The sequence below is a fragment of the Eurosta solidaginis genome, chromosome 5 (genome assembly GCF_040869045.1).
Source record: "Eurosta solidaginis isolate ZX-2024a chromosome 5, ASM4086904v1, whole genome shotgun sequence".
In the NCBI taxonomy this organism is placed as follows: domain Eukaryota; kingdom Metazoa; phylum Arthropoda; class Insecta; order Diptera; family Tephritidae; genus Eurosta; species Eurosta solidaginis.
Window position 1 is genome coordinate 79,611,614 of NC_090323.1, and position 21,581 is coordinate 79,633,194.

A 21,581-nucleotide genomic window follows, 5' to 3' on the forward strand; every position below is an offset into this window, starting at 1 on the left:
AATCTGTGTCGACATTTCTGAAATACGTGTCTCATGTGATTCCAGCTGGGATGCCATATATGTCTTCTGCCCTTCCAGTTGAGATGACATTTGCGACGACATTTCTGAAATACGTGTCTCCTGTGCTTCAATCTTTGATGTTATTCGTGTCTTTTGGGATTCCATCTTGGATGTTATACGGTTCTCCTGGGATTCTAATTGAGATGCCATACTTATCTTTTGTTCTTCCAGTTGATATGTTATAACTGTCTTCTGCGATTCCAGTTGAGAAGCCACTGTCGATGTTTGAGCAGATATTGCAGCCAAAATCATGTTCAAGTCTGTGCTCGTAACTGTCTGCGGTGTTTCGTTTTTTTTTTTCCATTTTTGTTGTTGTTTTGTCGCTATCATAATGAAAGACATACTCTTCAGCATTGTAGATTTCTTCAAATACCATAGCTACACTTAGTCGTTTTTGTAGCTGGGATATATCGGCAGAAGTAGCGGACATCCAACTCCTCCTTCAGTTGCTGGATCGTCAATTCACTCAACTTTGCCATGTCCAAGTTGTATTCCCAATCTTCGGAATTTATTCAACAATTCCTCTTCTAACATCAATTGTAACGAATTTGCTTGCAAATCCTCTTATTTGCCTTTTGGCTAAGTTCGTATCACTAAACTGTTGAATAAATAACTCCAATATTGAATAATGGAACAATGGCCTTTATTAAAATACTCCACAATAACACTTATACTTTGCAATTAGCTGGCTTAATAACCAAACTGATAGATTAAATGAAACTGACTTTCAAAATAATACTGCTATTGCTCGCTAGATATCGTCTTAATCGAAACTGACTGACAACTCAAATCAAACTGAATTCCAGCGCCTCTACAATTGCCGCCTTTTATACTCTTTGATTTCAACATTCGCATCTTCTAGGCGCTTCCAGAATCTACTAGTCCAGCAGCTCTCAAACTTCTTAGCTGTAACTACAATTGCACAATTTTATAGTTTTTCTCATTGCATACTTATAGGAGTATCTCAGATATATTCATGTGTTTGTGCATTGACTCTCCGCTGCTCGTATACGTACATGGTACATATGTGTAGACACAATTATTGTTTCGTTTATGTATATACATAATGATTGATCTATGGATGTGAATTCACGTCACTGCTTAGCATCGGCTTATAGACGATAGCATCGCTCAGCTAACATTCGTTACAATATTTTAGTACATCTTCTCTATGAATGCAGGTATCCATTCTTGTTAATATCAGCAGGGTTGCATTTGCTGGACTGTACTTTACAGTGGAATCAAAAGACGCGCCTCGAGCTCCGTTTATATTATTATTTGATATTTTTAAATTAGGTTGTTGTTGTTGTTTAAATTAGGTGGTGCACCGTCTTGTAAAACGTTACCTTTAATATTATTTTGGGCGAAGGCCGCCAACGCAAAAAGATGGTCACTGCAACAAAATTTTGGGGAATATTTTGAATAAGGTGCCACGATTTTCCAACTTCTCTTTTCGAGGTGTGGAGGGGGTCCTAAAAATCACAAAATTATCGTCCGCAACTCTTAGTTTTTGAAATATACAAAACAAAATACATTGATAGTGTACGTTTGTTTGCATTTATGTCGACGTACCACCACTTTATAATGTTCTACCAAGATAAAAAGATATTGTTGCGTAGCTAGCAACACTATTCACAACCTTCATATGATTTCGTTTGTTTAATTGCAACAACGAAAAAAGCGTCAATAGTACCGACGTGTTTTCCGCGAATAACTTTTAAACGAGATAAAAAACACAGTTTCTGCTTTCGGATTCTGAATCTTGACGCAGCTACAACATGTGCGACTCGAATTTTAAGTGCAGGACTTAAGTTGAAATTTTACTAAATTTGGAAATTAAAAAGCTTATATTTCATAAACTAAGGGCCTCATTCCGTATTACGAAACGAACTTTCGTTTCGCCTCAGAGACGAATCGCAAGTGTATTGCGCTATGTTAAACGATGTTGACATATCATTTGACAATTTCTTTTGGCCTTCCTGTCTGACATAGAGTTAGAAATGTAAAGGAGGAACGAAACTTACAAGGAATACCATTGCTAGACGAAATCGTTTGGAGGCGAATCGTTCGTCTGAGTTATCGTTCGCAATACAGAATGATGCCCTAAGAGTTTCCTAGAGCTGCGGATTCCATTTTGGTGATTTTTAGGACCCCTCGACCCCTACTAATCAACAAAAGTATAAAAATCGTGGCACCTTATATAAAATCCAACCCAAATTTTTAATTTCCGTCACATAAAAAAAAAAAAAATGTAAGGCGCGATAACCTCCGAAGAGATCTAAGGCCGAGCTTCTCTTCCAATTTGCGTCGTGCTCCTCTTGATTTTTCCCTACAAATTGGCCGGACGGGACCTACATGTTTTATGCCGACTCCGAACGGCATCTGCAAGGCAGATGAGTTTTCACTGAGAGCTTTTCATGGCAGAAATACACCCGGAGCGCTTGCCAAACACTGCCGAGGGGCGACCCCGCTTAGAAATATTTTCTTCTAATTGAAAAATCTTATTTCTAAAATTTTGATGTTGCTTTTCCCGGGAGTTGAACCCAGGGCATACGGTGTGATAGGCGGAGCACGCTACCATCACACCACGGTGGCCGTCACATGTCACAACTAAAATTAACTTAATATTATTTTGGGCGAAGGCCGCCAACGCAAAAAGGTGTTCTCTGCAACAAAATTTTTAATTTCCGTCACATGCCACACCTAAAAGCACAAGATTTCGTTGTAAACAATGATATTTTTTCTCCGTTTCAAAGTTTCCCGGAATAATTAATGAACTGTCATTTCGATGACAGCATGACACGTCGAAGTGTTAGTGGAGAGCGAAAAAAGCTTTGAATGTGTGGGTGAACTAGTTACCATTGTGAATGATAACTAAGTGTGATATCTTCTGCATAGACGTCAAAATTCCAAAGTGATTGGATAACCTGATTTGTAATAGACTATCGGTGTCTCATTCTGTATCTCTTTCTATCACCCGCTGAAGATAGGCGCCACCATATTGAACACTCTGTCAAAACGCTAAAAAGTAGCCATATTGAACATCCTGTCAGGCAGTTGACAGATAAGGTATCACACATAAGCGCCCATTACTCATACTTAGCATAGACTTGACTTGACTTGAGAACTGTCACTTACAGTTCTGTTAAATGAACATTGCCTGTTACTGATTACTCAAAACTTGGCAACACTTAACTTGACTTAGAAGTCTGTTGAATTTTGATTTTCTATGTAAGTTCTAAGTGGCGTTTACATTTTGAGATGCCATTTGTTTGTTTCCATTTCATTTTGACATTTTGTCATACAAATTGACATTTATTTAAAAATAAATTTCAACGCTGATTATGATGCCAGATTGTATACGCTAAGTGGAGTATAATCGTGGCTAAGTTGCCAAGTTTACGCCAAGTCAAGTCAAGTCTATGCTAAGTACATGGTTCAATTATGTACAGGTTGGCTCATCTCATCAGCTGATTTTATTTATGTCATTGCATGGTCGAAGGGATTGTCAAAAGGAGATGGCAAACTAAAAATGAAACCAACATATTGGCAACATTTTACTTACACACTCTGCAAAAATCGTGTGACCAAAAACGCACACAGACACACGAATTTTTGACAGGGGTGACGATTTGGAATGAAAAATTCTCCAAATGAAATAGCATGTTGACAAATTTTGCTTTCCCACAATGTATCGTGCTCTCTCGCACCTATTATTTTTATAGAGATAGCAAAATACGTAATTTTTGCGTGCAAAAAAATCCGCCATTTCTAATTCAGCAGAGACAGCAAAACATTTGGTGGTCGAAAATTTTTTCAATTTTGAGAGTTTTAAATGGAATATCTCCGGAAAGATCTAAAATTAAGAGGGAGTTCTCCAGATCACATATATATATATTTTAAAGTGCGCAAACTTATACTTTAAAGGTTATTTTGTGTTAAAGTTTGCAAATTTCTATACAAATTTTATATTTGTATACGTATATATATGTGGCAGCACAGCTTTGTAATGTCATTAATAAAATATATATATATATATATATATATATATATATATATATGTGCATGTTGCTACAAAAGCGCGATTGATTTAATAAAAACATTTATAATAAGTGAAAAAATGCAAAAATGAAATGTGAAATATACAAAAATGCAATTTAAGTTTATCGTTGCCAATTTATATAGATATGTATGTGGATTGAGGTTTTTAAAGATGTGTAAATTGTAATTTAAAGTGCTATAGAAATTTGCTAAATTTGCAAACTTTAACAACAAAGGGTGGTGTGTGGAGAAACACTGAGGTAAGCATTTGACGCTACTGGTTACTCTTGGTCGTTTATTAACTAAATTGATAACTTTCAGGATGAAATTCTCAAAGCAGCTGTAATGAAATATGGCAAAAAACAGTGGTCACGTATTGCATCACTGCTGCACCGCAAATCTGCCAAGCAATGTAAGGCACGCTGGTACGAATGGCTTGATCCTAGCATAAAGAAGACAGAATGGTCACGGGAGGAGGATGAAAAGTTTTTGCATTTTGTTGGTGGTGAACGTTTCAACATTTTCCAAGGCTTGGCATTAATTTCATTTTTATAGTTTATAATTATTTAAAGGTTGCGTTAATGCTAGAACAAGTACATTGATGTTACGTGGCAGTGTTGAACAATTTTTGGAAGAAACTGAGCTTCGTTACATGATGCTATAATGCTTGTGCGGCGTACAATTAAACATGATTCTGTTGTTGCTGGTAAGTCAAAATACAAATATTACGAAACGAACTTTCGATGCGGATCAGAGACGAATCGCTAGTGTATTTGCACTATGTTAAACAATGGCAACTTATCACTTGACAATTACTTTTGCCTTCCTGTTAGTTAGAAAGGTAAAGACCGAACGAAAATGATAGGGAATACCATTGCTAGACGAGGGAGGGATGGCCTGAAGGTTTAATGTGGCCACATAAATCGTTCCCGCGATGATAGGGCTGGCACTTTAATGGTGCTGTGTTACCGGAGCGTACCGGATCTGTTTCCGGCTAAAGGACCATCACATCGATAACACTCCCCAAAGCCTTCGGGGAGCAACCTTATCGCTACAAAAACATCAACAACATTGTGTCCAAATCCCGAAAAAAAACCATAAAATTTCTATCAGTGAAATGATAATTATTGCTTTTGGTTGTTAGTTTTGACGCATCGTCATCGAGTTCCTTCTGATCGTATATGCCAGTTCTTTTGCATTCTTTTACATGCATAAAGTGCCGTTGAAGCCTCCCTCACCCTCTCCTCCACGTTGAACTTCCATGACAGCTTACTGTCTAGGATCATTCCTAGATATTCTGTGCAAGGTTTCTCCCGTAGGGTCGCCCCTCCTAACTTAGGCCTTGTCTAATTAGGGACCTTGTACCTCTTTGTAAACAAGACCATATGCGACGTCATCTGCGTAAACCGCAAGTTTTTCTGGTCCCTCGTAGAATCCCCTAAGCCGTTGGTTAATGACCAGCGTCCACAGCAGAGGTGATAGCACCCCTCCCTGCGGAATGCCCCTGTCCACTAATTTCGTGGCCGCGTACAATCCCCATTGCGATGTAATCTTACTGCAGTTTAACATGCAGTTGATCCATCTGGGTAAGGCTGGATATACTTTAACGTAATTAAAACCATCAATAATCGCCCATTTAGAAAGCCCCGGCAATGCTTAAGAAGACTTAGAGCATATTCCTTATATTCCAGGGCTTTTTCTATGCTTATTACCACCTTATGCAATGCGGTGTCTACTGACTTGCCTTTGGTGTACGCCTGTTGAGTTGTGGAGAGCAGCTTTTCATCCACGTTGGACTTTATGTACACATCTATCAGCCTCTCAAAGGTTTTGAGCAGAAATGATGTTAAGCTATTGGGTCTATAATCTTTGGGATACACGTGACCGATCTTCCCCGCCTTTGGTAGGAAAGCTACACGAGCAGTTCTCCAAGAGTGCGGTACATGATTCAGTTTATGCACCCATCGAATATTATTTTAAGCCATCCCACGACCGCCCTACTTGGAACTTGTAGCATGGCCGGACATGTACCCTCTGAGCCCGGCGATTTCACCACCACTACGAGATCCTCAGTAGTGTAATTAGGCAGCATATATGAATGCAGCTGTTTCCTTACCATCACTACAACTCGCACCCGTCCTTCCGTTTGCGCATAGTAAACGCCAAATCCGCGCGCGCTAAGTCCAGAAACCTTTCCTCCCGATGGAAGCTACGGCTCCTGGATCAGCGCGTTAGGAGGAGGAGTTCGCTCGACGCCACTTTACTGTGTTGGAGGTTTATCTGTAGGACTCGCAGCACCAATGGGCTGCTTGCCCCCTCCAGCACCTTCATCGTGACGTCGTCCTCCCCTAGCCCTTTTGGTTTAGAGTGTTCGAAGCCCCCTTCAGCCTCTTGTACCTGTTGTGCCGGGTGTTCCTCTGTGCGACTCACCATCTGGCTGTTGGTCCCCTTCTAAGACATTCGGGGTGACATGGGCTACCTCCACCTGTCTTTTTTCCCTTAGGCTTTTGAGGTCCCTTTCGACTTCGCCCACGTCCAGCGTGTTAGGACTTTAATACCCGCGACTTCTTTTCCTGAGTCGCATATAAATTTTGCCTGTACATAAGGACATTTTTCCAAGCTGCGCGTACAATATATCCTCCGCCTGCTTGTTTATTTGAAAGATGTATAACTGACCTTCCTCCGTAGGCCGAGATACAGTAAGTACCTTCCAATCCCGTGTCGGTATGTTCGGATTCTGATTCTGCAAAAGTCGCAGTGTGTCCTCTTCCGACTTCATCACGCATGGTATCCATACCTTAACTTTTGGTAACTTGGGGATTTGCGCTTTATCCACCATCGCAAAACGCGCGTTCGTGCCCTGCCTTTGGAGGTTTGGAACCACTTCCTCCAGCCACCGCAAGCTCGCGATGTTGTCGCACGCTATCATCTTCATACCATTATACCATCCCCGAATCAAAGGTTGGAATGAGCTTACTTGGTTATTCCCGCATCATCTTAAGCATTAAGCTAATAAGCTCCTTTTCTACAGATCTCCACCTTTCACTAGTCATCTGTTCGAAAGGACTGCTACGATCAACCAGCGCCACAGTCAGTGACTGCTTTGCCACATCACTCATCTTCTCGGGAAAAGCCGGCGTCTTAGTGTTATTTCCCTTTGGCACCTCCGAGAAACCGGAGTCTTAGCTCCCTTTAGCGCCTCCGAGAAAGTCGGAGTCTTAGCGTTATCTCCCTACTTCCATAGTTGGAACTTCCCTCTGACTCGCAGCCTTCGAGGTAGTTGCTACCTCGCTATTGGGGCCCATCTGTCTTACAGCTTTGGGCCTACTTGTCTTGTCTATGGGACTGCCCTGCGTCGCGGCTATGGGACTGGGCCCTTTCTGCCTCTTGAAAGCAGGCTTGTCGCCTTCCGCCGAACGTTGCCTTTTCGTTCTACCATTCGACGCTTCTTCCTCCTCATACCGGTTGCAGAACCAAGGGTTTCTCGCAGCAAACCTTTTGAACTGCCTTGGACCTACTTCTACCGCCTCATGAGCCCATGCCAAGCGCTTGTTCTCCTCTTCTGTTGGGTCCACCACTGCTCCCAAGCGTTGTACAATTCTTAGTACTGCACGGTACTTCGAGAGAGCTCTTTGCTCTGTACCCTTCTCCACTCTTCTACTCCTTTTTCATTTGTGTGCTTCTCCAATACGGAGTTCATTGAATCAGCACTACTCTCGCTCCCCGAGTCCGACGCATCGCTTAATGCGTATTTGTCGTCCTTGGCTTGCGGCTCAGTCCTCTTCTTATCATCGTCCTTATGAAAATTAGGTAATGAGTCGTTCATCTTGGTCGTACGACCACCAGCCCGACAAGGTGGGCTCAGCGGTCCAGTATTATATACGGGGAAAGAACCGTCAGCCACATAACACCCTGGATTAGGGGGTTGGCAGTTCTTGGTCACCGACATCCCGCCGCCCTCCTATGAGGCGAAACGGCGTAGATGCCAGTCCTAAACAGCTCCTCCTCATAGTCGGGCGCTATGGAGATCGGCTAAGCCCTCACACCAACGACGATTTTCGTTACAATTGCTAGTGCATGCTCTCCAAGATGTAGATCCTGATCGAAAGTCACACCCAAAATTTTAGGGTGTAAGACAGTCGGTAGGGTAATGCCATATGGTCGACATTTGGCGCGGTCATGTTTTAAATAAGGTCACCGATGATTTGGTTGGTGACAATATCAGGTTTCGAGAGGCGACAAAACTGGAGAGATTGGGGAGATAGCTGTTTATTTTATTACAAAGCTCATCGATGTAGGAAACAATAGTATAGGCGTAGAAGCAATAATGACTTCTGGTGGTAAAGGTAGCTATTGATATGTAGAAGTTAAGCAGAAGTTTGAATATGAGTTTTTTTAAGTTATAGCAAAAAAAGCGTTGAGGATTTTTAATATCTTACCAGGTACCTTCGTACATGTTTCTAAGAATGAAGAATAAAACCTATTCAAACTCAATTTTCACCAGGACAAAGCCGCTGAGACTTCGCTATACTTTAACATACAATACGTTACCCCATTTTAGCACAACTATCATTTTTTGATTTTATTAAATATTATAAAATGTTTCTTTCTCTACAGTTCTATTTCGGTATTGGATGGTAAATATGGCTTTCGCATTTTCTCCATCAATAACTGTGAAAAGGTGGAAGAAATCTATGCGTGTAAATCTCACATATTAGCTTGGTCGAGCGTTTCTTCAATAGCTCTCTAGTGGTGATGGTGACAGCAGAGAAACCCAACTGTTTACAAATGTTACACTTCAAAAAGAATCCAAATATTTGTCATTGCGTCTACGGCTCAAATACCCACAGTATATGAATGAATCGATTGCACCTAATTGTCTGCCTAACGGATAGTATACATATTCATCAAATCGAAAATATTGCACCAAACGAACTGGGTCTGAATACTGAAACAGTACACATATTCAAAATCGATGAGGAGGCTGTGATGATGGTATAGGGTAAGTTGTTGAATAACATACGAAAACCACTTTAACCCATCTATATATTTGCATTACAGCTAAAGCTTTATTTATTTATTTATTTATTTATTTGTTAGTCTACAAATTTTACAATCAATCAGACTAAATATGAATTAATGAATGAACATAAATGCGGATTACAGTGTAAAATTAACAAGTATACATAGTGAGCAAAATTATATTATAAAATATGTATATACATATATTATTGAATCAGTTGTCGGGATGGACTGTGATGCCGAGCAACGGAATTGATTATCAGTGCTGTCGGAATGGACGTGATTTCCAGCAGCTGATGTATATTAACACACAATGAGTAGGGCAGTGATGTGTGGGAGGTTGGAAAGGACGTGATTCCAAGCCACCCGCCCAAAGTAACTATTGATTATTAGTGCTGTCGGAATGGACGTGATTTCGAGCAGCTGATGTATATTTAACACCCAATGAGTAGGGCTGCGATGTGTGGGAAGTCGGAAAGGACGTGATTCCAAGCCACCCGCCCAAAGTAACTGGAGCAGGTAACCGATTTAGTTTAACATGTGATTTTGAAACAGTTATGAGTTCAAGGCAGTGAGTATATATTTTTTTATACTGTAAAGTGTGTCGCAAGTATCAATACTATTGCAGTGATTATTGAAATCTTGACACAGACAACGAAGAGGTTCATGCATTTGAAAATTCGATCTACATGTATTTAAATATAGCGGTTGGAAATACCGAGAGGGCCTAAAAGGGACATTAAACATCACCTCGCCAAGCAGAAATGGACTGTTTATCATCCCCCTTAATAGTTTTACCATAAATAAAACGCCAAGCATCTCCCTACGGCTCTGTAGTGAAGGCAGCTGTAAAAGTTTTAACCGGCTGCAATAGGGCGGTATGTTCCTTGATGGATCCCAGGGCAAATGATTTAAAGCAAAGAGCAAAAACTGCTTCTGGACCGATTCCAATTTGTCGCTATGAACCTGATAACGCGGGTTCCAGATAATGGAAGCATATTCCAATATAGGTCTTACTAACGATAAAAAAAGAGTTTTAGTGACATAGGGGTCATTGAATTCCTTTGACCACCTTTTTACGAAAGCCAAAGTGCCTCTAGCCCTATTCACACACGATTCGATATGTAATTTGAAGTCCAGTTTAGGGTCCATTATAACGCCAAGATCAGTAAAGTTTGTGACTTGCTTAATGATATAATCGCCTATCATGTACTGATAGGTTTTAAAAGATTTCCTCGTAAAACACATAAAGTTGCACTTCGGTAAATTTAGTGACATGACGTTCACGTCACACCACTCAACCAGATTATTCAGATCCAATTGAAGAAGTGCCCTATCTTCAGGTGAGCGAATGGGCATAACCAGTTTCACGTCGTCAGCGTACATCAGCGGTATGCAGCGCTTCAAAACATTTGGGAGGTCATTAATGAAGAGCAGAAACAACACTGGACCAAGGTGACTGCCCTGTGGAACTCCAGAAGATACATTGATGAATTCAGACAAACAATTGTTAAACACAACGGTTTGCTTTCTACCTACCAAGTACGAAGAGACCCAAGAGAGAAGCCGTGATGGAAAACCCAATCGATCGAGTTTTAGTAGGAGTAAGGAATGGGAAACTTTGTCAAACGCCTTACTGAAATCAGTGTAAATGACATCAACTTCGCAGTTCGTCCTTAAGTTATTGGATACGAGGGTTGTGAACTCCAGCAAGTTAGACACAATGGACTTACCCCTGCAAAAGCCATGTTGAGACAGGTCCACTGCCGAAGATACTGCAAAAGCCAGTTGATTTGTGACAACTGATTCAAATAGTTTTGGAATAGCACAAAGTTTTGCTATTCCTCTATAGTTTGTGACACAAGATCTACTCCCACTTTTATAAAGTGGTATTATAAACGACTCCTTCCACTTCTTAGGGAATATCCCTTGCCTCAAAGAGGAATTAAATAAGCAGGTAAGGGGTTGACAAAGAAATTGAGCGCAAATTCTGAGCACAACAGTTGGTATTTCATCAGGTCCACTGGAGTAGGAAATTTTCAGACTTTCCAGATGCCTTATTACCTCATCTGTATGAATATATGGGATACCTACTGAGTTAAGCGAAGGTAACATGTATTGATAATCCACCGGAGGGGAGTCAGGGATAGTCGAGTAATTAGATTTAAAAAAGTCAGCAAACATATTTGCAATCTCAGAATCAATACTGGAAATCCGATCGTTATACTTCATTACAGAAGGAAACCCTTTAATTTTTCTTTTGGAGTTGACGAAGGAATAAAATGTTTTTGGATTGGAAGAGATCCGATGCTTAATCTTCATCAGATAATTCTTATAGCATCTTATCTGTAGCCTGTTGTACTTAAGGCGCAAGATGGAGTATGCAGCAGAGTCACTATTAGAGCCAGATAATTTGAAACGCTTGAAGAAGCGTGTTTTTTTGTTTTTTAGATAATTAAGTTCTCTAGAGCTCCAAGCAGTAGCTGGAGATGCTGAGGAGGTTTTGGAAAAAGGCACACATTTGAGGAATATCGCATGTAAAACGTTGGTGAAATGGACGGAGCTCGCTTCAATATCTCCGTCGTACTCAGGCCACTTTATTTTAGAGACTTCGTCGATTAGTAAAGACCAATTGGCCTTTCTAAACAGAAACCGGCGGGAAGGCGCATTCGGATCGGTAGTATACCGCACGGGTAAGCTAAGACAATCCAGGTAAATTAAAAGTGCTGGATGGTAAACATCCTCAGGCAATACCACTGGATCACATCTAGTAACAGAACAATTCGATGTGTCGTCTGAAAAAATCAAATCAAGATATTTGCCAAATTTATTATGAATTCTGTTAAGTTGATAAAGACCAATGTTTGCAAGGTCATTTAGAAACTCGTAGAATACAACATTACAAGCAGTGGGAACTAGCATTCCGTCAATAAAATTCCAAGACACAAAGGGCAGATTAAAGTCGCCAGCCACTAAGACAGAATCAACAGACCTTGACATAGCAAATATAAATTTCAATAGGGAAGAATGTTTTAAGTATATAGAAATATCTGACTGGGGCGGAATATAAGACGCAACAAAATATTTATAAGTAGATAAAAGTTTAACTCGCACGCAGAGGATTTCAACATCAGAAGAATCATCGAAGTACACTTCCTCGGCAGAGAACCTGGTGTGTACGGCGATTAACACGCCTCCACCAACTCTGTTTCGTCGGTCATTCCTAAAGATCTCATAAGAATCAGCTAATATCTCAGAGTTAAACACAGTTGGTTTCAACCATGTCTCAGTAAAAACCAAAACGTCATAACAGAGTTCATGACTACGGAGAAAAAGATCAACTAGTTTAGTATTTAGACCCCTAACATTCTGATAATAGACGTTGAGGCCATTATGAAAGGTGTCAGACAAATCTATGACTCCGCGGGAATTTCTACATCTTTTCGAAAAAAACGGAAGGGCTTAATGTAAACATTACTGGGCCAAAGAGAAGCATTGAAAAGTTTGCTATATTCACTTTCAATCACTCGAACTTTAAAAGCGACTCTCACTAAAGTGTTAATGTCGACATCTCTCTTTACTAACTTAAAACAAGCGACATTAGAAGCAGCAATGCCAAAGTGATCAGAGATGTATTTAGCAATACTCTACTCAGTGACCGATGGCTTGAATGAGGACAAATGAATCCATTTATACCGCACAAATACATCCAACTCAGCATTGTCATTGCTACCACCAACAACACGCGATTTTTGCGTAATTTCTTTTGATGCACTCTTTCGTTGTCTGTCAGAAACATCAACAGATGGCACATTTGCATTAACTGCGCTAGCTGCAGCATCTGCATACGATACAGTGTCAGCAGAGCGCGACACTGCACTAGTATTTGTCACATTGTTGACAACCATTTGAGCATCAGACTTATTGGAATTATCAGAAGGCACATTTGAATTATTTTTATGATTGTTAGCTTTAGTTGATTTAGATGTGGATGCAGTAGATTTATTTTTAGATGTAGAATTGGAACTAATTGATGTTGATGTATTTCCAGATGTAGATGTAGTTTTAGACGAAATAGAGACTTTAGAAGATGGGGCGTTTTTAGATGTAGTTGTAGATGTAGATGCAGGCGAAGTAGAAGTTGTCTTTGTAGTAGCACTAGTAGAGAGAATATTCGATGTTTGCGGCTGAGTAATAATAGCAGCAGGTATAGATGTAAGAGTAGTAGTAGGTGCAGGTGATGAAGCATTAGCTCTCAGATTATCGATAGGGGAATTAGAGAACTCCGTGCCAAGCGGGGTAGCGGGAAAATCCATTAGATTGCTTTGTATTAAGTTGTTGTTATTGGATGCCATGGGGAGAGCAGAAATAAATAGCGCACTATTTCTGACATTCGGACAACCATATGACTCAGCAACATTTAAATTGTTGTTGGATGACTTCAAAGAGTCCATTATATGATTTTTTAAATCATCGAATTTTTTAGACACAGCATTAGAAATTATATCGAAACCTTGTTTTTGAGCCACAAGAATAGCGTTCAAAATATTAGATAGCTTGTCCGGCATGTTCACACACTTTTCACACAAGTAAAGCAAATGAGGGTTAGCCTTGATTAGCTTTACTTCATAGTCCGATATACCCTCACTACAGGCTCTGTGGAAAATCCTCTTGCAGAACCCATTACACGGCACTAGACTATTGTCACCAGTTCTAGAAAATTGTTTATTACACTTTCCACAAAACTCATCCATTTTGGCAATTTAAAGTAAAGGAAAATATAAGAATACGTGAAAATATGAGAGCGAATAAAAACACGACCGTACGCAGCGAGAGAATGACAGCAAAAGTTGCTGGCGCCAAGCAATTGGAAAAGGCAATGAAGCATTCATCACACTGTACGGATGGTGTAAAGTTAGAAACTGCTGTTGTAACAGCTGCCATCGACACAACGGTCATCTCTACTTCGCCGAGTAGCGGCTCGTCCGACTATCTATCGAAGACAGTATAATCATATCTTTTGCCAACACAGGTTAGCGATGTGCTTGCACAGGAAAATATTTCAATTGGAAAACAAAAACCAATTAAGAGAGTTTATTTATTATTAAAGTATTTACTTTTCTTTATATCAACAGTATTAATTTAAGTTGCAATATCACGTACATATATAATAAGGGATGTGATACGATTGCTGTCGGAATTAATTTTGAAACCAATCAATACTCCTGCTAAGGGTTGCAGAATTATTGCTTGAATAATTAGATTTAAAACAATAATAAGTCTGACTTAATTACAAGTCGTACATTTTTAAGTTCATCAATTACGACAGCAATCGAGTTCCACGACACCTTAGAATATTCTTGATCTGAAAAAAGAGTAAAGCTAATCTGAATTTCTACTAAGCTTTAAGTTGTAGATTATTCAAATAATTGGAGTTTTCTCTAAAGCTTAAAATTATTTTCTGCTCGCTTAGAAAAGATTTCAATTGGAAAACAAAAACCAATTAAGAGAGTTTATGTTACTATTAAAGTACTTACTTTTCTTTATATCAATTGTATTAATTTAAGTTGCAATATCACGTACATATATAATAAGGGATGTGATACGATTGCTATCGGAATTAGATTTGAAACCAATCAATACTCCTGCTAAGGGTTGCAGAATTATTGCTTGAATGATTAGATTTAGAACAATAATAAGTCTGACTCAATTACAATTCGTACATTTTTAAGTTCATCAATTACGACAGCAATCGGATTCCACGACACCTTTGAATATTCTTGATCTGAAGAAAGTGTAAACCTAATCTGAATTTCTACTAAGCTTTAAGTTGTAGATTATTTAAATAATTGGAGTTTTTACTGAAGCTTAAAATTATTTTCTGTTCGCTTGGAAAAGATTTCAATTGGAAAATAAAAACCAATAAGGCGAGTTTATTTATTATTAAAATTCTTACTTTTGTTTTTTATCAACTGTATTAATTTAAGTTACAATTTCATGTGCATATATAATAAGGGATGTCGTGATACGATTGCTGTCGGAATTAGATTTGAAACCAATCAATACTCCTGCTAAGGGTTGGAGAATTATTGCTTGAATGATTAGATTTAGAACAATAATAAGTCTGACTCAATTACTAGTCGTACATTTTTAAGTTCATCAATTACGACAGCAATCGGATTCCACGACACCTTTGAATATTCTTGATCTGAAAAAAGAGTAAACCTAATCTGAATTTCTACTAAGTTTTAAGTTGTAGATTATTCAAATAATTGGGGTTTTTTCTAAAGCTTAAAATTATTTTCTGCTCGCTTAGAAAAGATTTCAAATGGAAAACAAAAACCAATTAAGCGAGTTTATTTATTATTAAAGTACCTAGTTCTTTTTTATATGAACTGTATTAATATAAGTTCCAATTTCATGTACATATATAATAATATTGAAAATAATAAATATTGAAAATTCAATTATTTTGGTTCATATTTTATTCATATGGCTGCTCAGGTAAAGTAATTCTGCAGGTAAAATTCATGTTATATGGCGGTTATTTAAATGGTAAAACCGCCGTAAAATTGATTGTCAAATGACTCGAAAATGTAGAGTGAAATGACGGCTGATTTTATTTATGTCATTGCATGGTCGAAGGGATTGTCAAAAGGAGATGGCAAACATTGTGAATGATGACAAAGTGTGATCTCTTATCTGTCAACTGCCTGACAGGCTGTTCAATGTGGCTACTTTTCAGCGTTTTGACAGGCTGTTCAATATGGCGGCGCCTATCTTCAGCGGGTGATAGAAAGAGATACAGAATGAGACAGCGATAGTCAAATGCGAATCAGGTGATCCAATCACTTTGGAATTTTGACGTTTATGTAGAGGAGATCACATTTTGTCATCATTCACAATGATGGCAAACTCAAAATGAAACCAACACATTGGCAACATTTTACTTACACATACAAAAACATACCATTCGCACCAACACCAATACACAGATTTTGACAATTTGAACAGACATATTTTGTTACTTTACAGATGAGCCAACCTGTATATAGTTGAACCATGACCATGGCTAAGTATCAGTAAAGAGCCTTTTAGTCATCATTCACAATGTGAAAAACTGCTTATAGCTGGAGTCATTGGTGCCGTATGTCGTATCGCTGTATCCGTATCCCTAACGTAATCAGCTGTTTATCGTTACGACGGTAAACCAAAACCCAATTGGTTGGCTACGATACGGTTACGACCTTAGCGGCACCAATAATCGATTGCATTGATTCTCATAAGGTTGGTCGAATCAGCTGTTATAAGGTTACCGATACGGTTACCGATAAAGCACCAATGTCTCCAGCTTATAGCCGGAGTCATTGGTGCCGTATGTCGTATCGCAGTATCCGTATCCCTAACGTAATCAGCTGTTTATCGCTACGACGGTAAACCAAAACCCAATTGGTTGGCTACGATACGGTTACGACCTTAGCGGCACCAATAATCGATTGCATTGATTCTCATAAGGTTGGTCGAATCAGCTGTTAAAAGGTTACCGATACGGTTACCGATAAAGCACCAATGTCTCCAGCTTATTGGTCGGACCGTTGAGTGCGTTGAGAAAGCTATCACTCAACTACTGCTCAACATTTGTGTTTCCTGAAAGCGCCCATTGTTGTGAAATTAGTTTTATATACACACATATGTGATACAAGTTTTTCCAAATTGTCGACGTGGGTAATAATTAGTGTATGGATGGGTTCAGTCATATCTGCTCTACCTAAAAAAGCACAGATAAACGTAAACATGAGCAGCCCTCAGGCAGATTTGGTTCGGGAAATAATTGCAAGCAATAAAGTAGCTATTTTTTCTAAAAGCTATTGTCCTTATTGCACAATGGCCAAAGAGGTTTGTAGATTGAAAAATTGGGTAACATTTTACAAGGCGATGGACTACCAAATTTTAATTTAAGGAGTATCAAAGGAGCTATGTATTAAGAGTGTGGTGATAATTTACAACAGCGTTCAACTGCTATGTACTAGGCGCCAAAAAATATCGGGAGAGGTGTCAAACGTCGCAAAAAATTTGGGTAATTCTATAGGACGGTATGGCACTTATTGCACGTCTAAAAATTTGGGGATCGGTCTCGGTAATAGTCTAGTTAAGGGGTCGACTGCTAATATGCTACCAAAAATATCGAAAGAGCTGTCAAACGACGCGTCTTGCCATCAGTATTAATAATCCGAAGGCGGAAAATAAAAATATTAACTCGTTCAAAAGATATTAACGAAAAACCGAAAAAAGACCCGTGGGTACCTCCGAAACCGGGGGTGGGATCCATAGTATTTTTGCGCAGAACACCTTTCTGAGATGGCGGCCTTGGTGTTGTTGTTGTAGCAATGCTCGCCCCACCTAATAGCCGCGACCGATCACAAATTGTCATCAATATCCTCTCACGGGAGTCCAAGGAAACTTGCCGTTTCAACAGGGGTGGACCGTAAGGAAAGGGGTGTTAGAGGCGTTGGTTCCACATTACAATTGAAGAGATGGTTGGTGTCATGTGGAGACACATTGCAAGCGGGGCATACATTTTGTATGTCAGGGTTGATTCTGGATAGGTAAGAGTTTAACCTGTTACAGTATCCAGAACGAAGTTGAGCAAGAGTGACACGCGTTTCCGTGGGGAGTATGCGTTCCTCTTCCGCAAGTTTTGGATAATTTTCGTTAAGTACTGGATTCACCGGGCAATTCCCGGCATAAAGGTCCGACGCCTGTTTATGGAGTTCACCAAGGACCTGCTTGTGTTTTTTCACTTCATACGGCTGGGTTCTCAGGTGCCGTATTTCCTCAAAATGCTTACGGAGATGACTCCTTAAGCCCCGCTTCCCAAGGCAGTCGGTTCTATGTACCGGAGCGACTCGCGATTTTTCCCGACCAAGGACTGTCATTTCAGTGTGACCCCATCTAATTTGTTTCGTCCCTCCCACAAACTGTCATCCTCCCAGCAGCTCCTTGCAGCAGGACTGCTCCATATTCTCTTACTCCGGGAAGGCATCGAATCCAATCCGGGTCCGTCTCCTGACCCCGGTCCTGAGAAATGGTTTTTCTGCATCTGCCGGAAAAGAATCTTTTTAGGACGGTCATACTCTGTTCAGTGTGTCTCGTGCAAGGGCTGGTTGCATCGGACAGGTTGTTCTGGGCTTGATCCCAAAACCCGACGTCCACGTAACTTTTATAAATCTTTTGTGGCTCCTTGCTGTTCACGCCCAAGGGCGTCCCGTAGTCTACGTCTAAGCGCCCCCCACTACCTTCCAGCAGCCCCGCTGCTCAGCAAGCCACAACAAGTACCCGCTGCTGCTCGCGCCCCACGGCGCCAACAACTCAAACAGCTGCTACCACTCATAACTACAATCTTCGTTGTAGAGTCGGAAGCAATGCTGAGCAGCAGCCCCTGCCCACGTCTTCTCCCCCCCCCCCCCCCCCCCCCTCTTTTCCGGCAGCAATCGTGTAGGTCAGGGAAACAGACTCTTAGTCCCTACCTCCGTTTGCACCGTTTGCCAGCACAGAATATATATGTTTGCGACATCCGCCCAATGCAGCTCCTGCCTTGGGTGGTGCCACTTCCCTAGATGTTCTGGTCTCCGCGACGGCAACCCCCCGACGGGTTTCATCGCTCCATGTTGCCAGGCCGCAAACCGAAATCATCCGGGTACCCCAATGCTTGCCCAAGGACGCCCAGTCCTCGGGCCACAACAGCAATTGCGTCCTGGCCTTCCCCAACCCAGGCGTAGTCACCCGTCACTTACCCCCAGAGTGGCGACGTCTCCCCTCATGCACTTCAGAATTCTGCATTTAAACTGTAATGGACTAACTGGGAAGATTACGGAGATAGTCGATTTCATGAAGCGGCACAACATCCGCATTGCTGCGATTCAAGAGACTAAACTCACAGCAAGACCTGCATTGGAGACCTGCTCTGGGTATAACGTCCACAGGAAAGACCGCGAAAGCGGAAATGGAGGCGGTCTCGCGTTTATCATACACCACTCTGTGCAATATTCTATATTTGATCCTGGCATCGATCGCAGGGGCAATGTCTTAGAACGTCAAGGCCTATCTGTCCGGTCAGGCGATGCAAACCTAGAAATCATCAACAGCTACATCCCTCCTGCCACCTGTTGCCCCAGTGGATACCGCCCTAATATCAGGGCCTTACTCACTGGCAACAATCGCATTATCTTAGGCGATTTCAATGCCCATCATGATCTATGGCATTCAAACTTGCGGGCGGACAGTAGGGGTGAGATGTTGGCGGATCAAATAGAAGAAACGACGTTCTGCACAATAAACGGAGACGCCCCCACACGTATGGTAGGAAGCTGTCACAGCTCGCCAGATATCTCAATCGTGAGCGCAGAACTCGTAAACTGCGTCAACTGGCAGCCGATGGTAACATTGGCATCCGACCACCTGCCCATACTTATTTCGCTTGAGCGTAACGCCGACTTCATCGTCACTGAAAAACGCACTTTCATAAACTTCAAAAAAGGAAAGTGGGAAGAATATAAATCCTTTACAGACAGCCGCCTAGCTGCCCTCCCTATCCCACCTGATGCCCGCCAAGGGGAGCGTGCCTTCCGTAAGGTCATTAAATCCGCCTCGGCACATTTCATTCCCGCCGGGAGAATTCCCGAAATCCGGCCCACTTCCCGGCGGAGGCCGCAACTTAGCGAGAGAACGTGACCTTATAAGACAGCTTGACCCAGGCGACCCCCAAATAAGGGATATAAACCAACGCATCAGATTGCTTGTAGATGAACACAAGCGGGCGAAATGGGAGGAGCACCTAAGAGGTTGTAACCTCTCTACCGGTGTGGGTAAACTTTGGTTCCATCGCCTTTGGCGACAAAGTGCTGTCGGATGCGAAAAAATGCGCGAGCGCTTTCTGCCGACAATATATAATGCATCCTACGGTCGACAAAGATAGACGGAGAGCCAATAGACGCTCACATAAACTCAAATTCAGCGCGTCACCAATCACCCTCACCGCTAAAGAGGTTGAGGACGCCATTGGTCGTGCTAAACCATCCAAAGCAGTGGGCCCAGACGGCATAGCCATGCCGATGCTTAAAAACCTAGGGAAAGAGGGGTTCAAATATTTAGCACATGTCTTGAATCTGTCTCTTTCCACCTTTATCATACCTGAGAAATAGAAAATGGCCAAGGTGGTCCCGCTACTAAAGCCTGGGAAACCAGCTAACATAGGTGAGTCGTATCGTCCGATATATCTCCTATCGCCAGTGGACGCTTGAAGCCATTCTGCTCCCTTATTTCCAAGCAAATTTGCAGCTAGCCCCTCATCAGCATGGCTTCAGAAAACTCCATAGCACTACCACCGCGCTGAATGCCATTAGCACCCAGATAAATTGCGGTTTAAATCAATACCCCCACCATAGAACAGTACTCGTAGCGCTAGACCTATCAAAAGCTTTTGATACGGTCAACCATGGCTCGTTACTGCAGGACCTGGAAGGGTCTACCCTTCCCCCATGTCTTAAAAGGTGGACCGCAAATTATCTGGGTGGTCGACAGGCATCGGTGCAATTTAGAAACGAAACATCAAAAGCAAGGAGAATTAAACAGGGGGTGCCACAGGGTGGTGTCCTATCCCCACTTTTGTTTAATTTCTACATATCTAAGCTACCTTCACCACCGGAAGGAGTCACAATCATTTCCTACGCCGATGACTGCACAATAATGGCCACAGGCCCAGGCCCAAAGATCGATGCGCTATGCAATAAAATAAACGGCTACCTCCCTGATCTCTCCAGTTTTTCGCCTCGCGAAACCTGGCATTATCACCGACTAAATCTTCCGCGACCGTATTTACTACATGGACGCCCCAAATGTCGACCATTTTGAACATCCACGTCGATGGCACTACGCTACCGACTGTCCGACACCCCAAAATCTTGGGTGTGACGTTTGATCAGGATCTACATTTTGGTGAGCACGCAGCCGCAATTGTTCCGAGAATTCAGAGCTGTAACAAAATCCTCAAATCCCTCGCTGGCAGTACTTGGGGAAAATATAAAGAAACGCTCATGACTACATACAAAGCAATTAGCCAGCCGATTACGTGCTACGCGTCACCCATATGGTCGCCAAGCCTAAAAATCACCCACTGGAAGAAACTACAGGCCTGCCAAAATACTGCTCTCAGAATCGCCACGGGCTGTCTTCTTATGTCCCCAGAACACCATCTGCATAATGAGGCGAGAATACTCCCCATCAGGGAGAGATATGAGATGCTGACCAAACAGTACCTGTTGAATACCCAGAAACCTGGGCATCCCAACAGACATCTGATTGATGAACCAGCACTGCCTAGGGGCTTAAGGAGTCATCTCCGTAAGCATTTTGAGGAAATACGGCACCTGAGAACCCAGCCGTATGAAGTGAAAAAACAC

The 21,581-nt window shown here is 41.4% G+C and overlaps 1 protein-coding gene and 1 long non-coding RNA gene across 3 annotated transcripts in view; one reads left to right on the top strand and one right to left on the bottom strand.

Moving 5' to 3' along the window:
* The window catches only part of LOC137254125 (uncharacterized), a 32,651-nt gene extending 17,756 nt beyond the window's left edge, over positions 1-14,895 (bottom strand). The window contains exon 1 of the long non-coding RNA XR_010953985.1: positions 14,661-14,895. This is a non-coding gene — a long non-coding RNA (uncharacterized lncRNA). The remainder of the gene's footprint in view (positions 1-14,660) is intronic.
* A 1,858-nt stretch (positions 14,896-16,753) lies between these two features.
* Positions 16,754-21,581, top strand: part of Grx1 (Glutaredoxin 1) — a 95,569-nt gene continuing 90,741 nt past the window's right edge. The window contains exon 1 of one of the 2 annotated variants that reach the window (XM_067791866.1): positions 16,754-17,019. In XM_067791866.1, coding sequence (XP_067647967.1) covers positions 16,867-17,019 — 153 coding nt within the window. In that variant the 5' untranslated portion in view covers positions 16,754-16,866. The remainder of the gene's footprint in view (positions 17,020-21,581) is intronic. The other variant, XM_067791864.1, reaches the window with a different exon arrangement.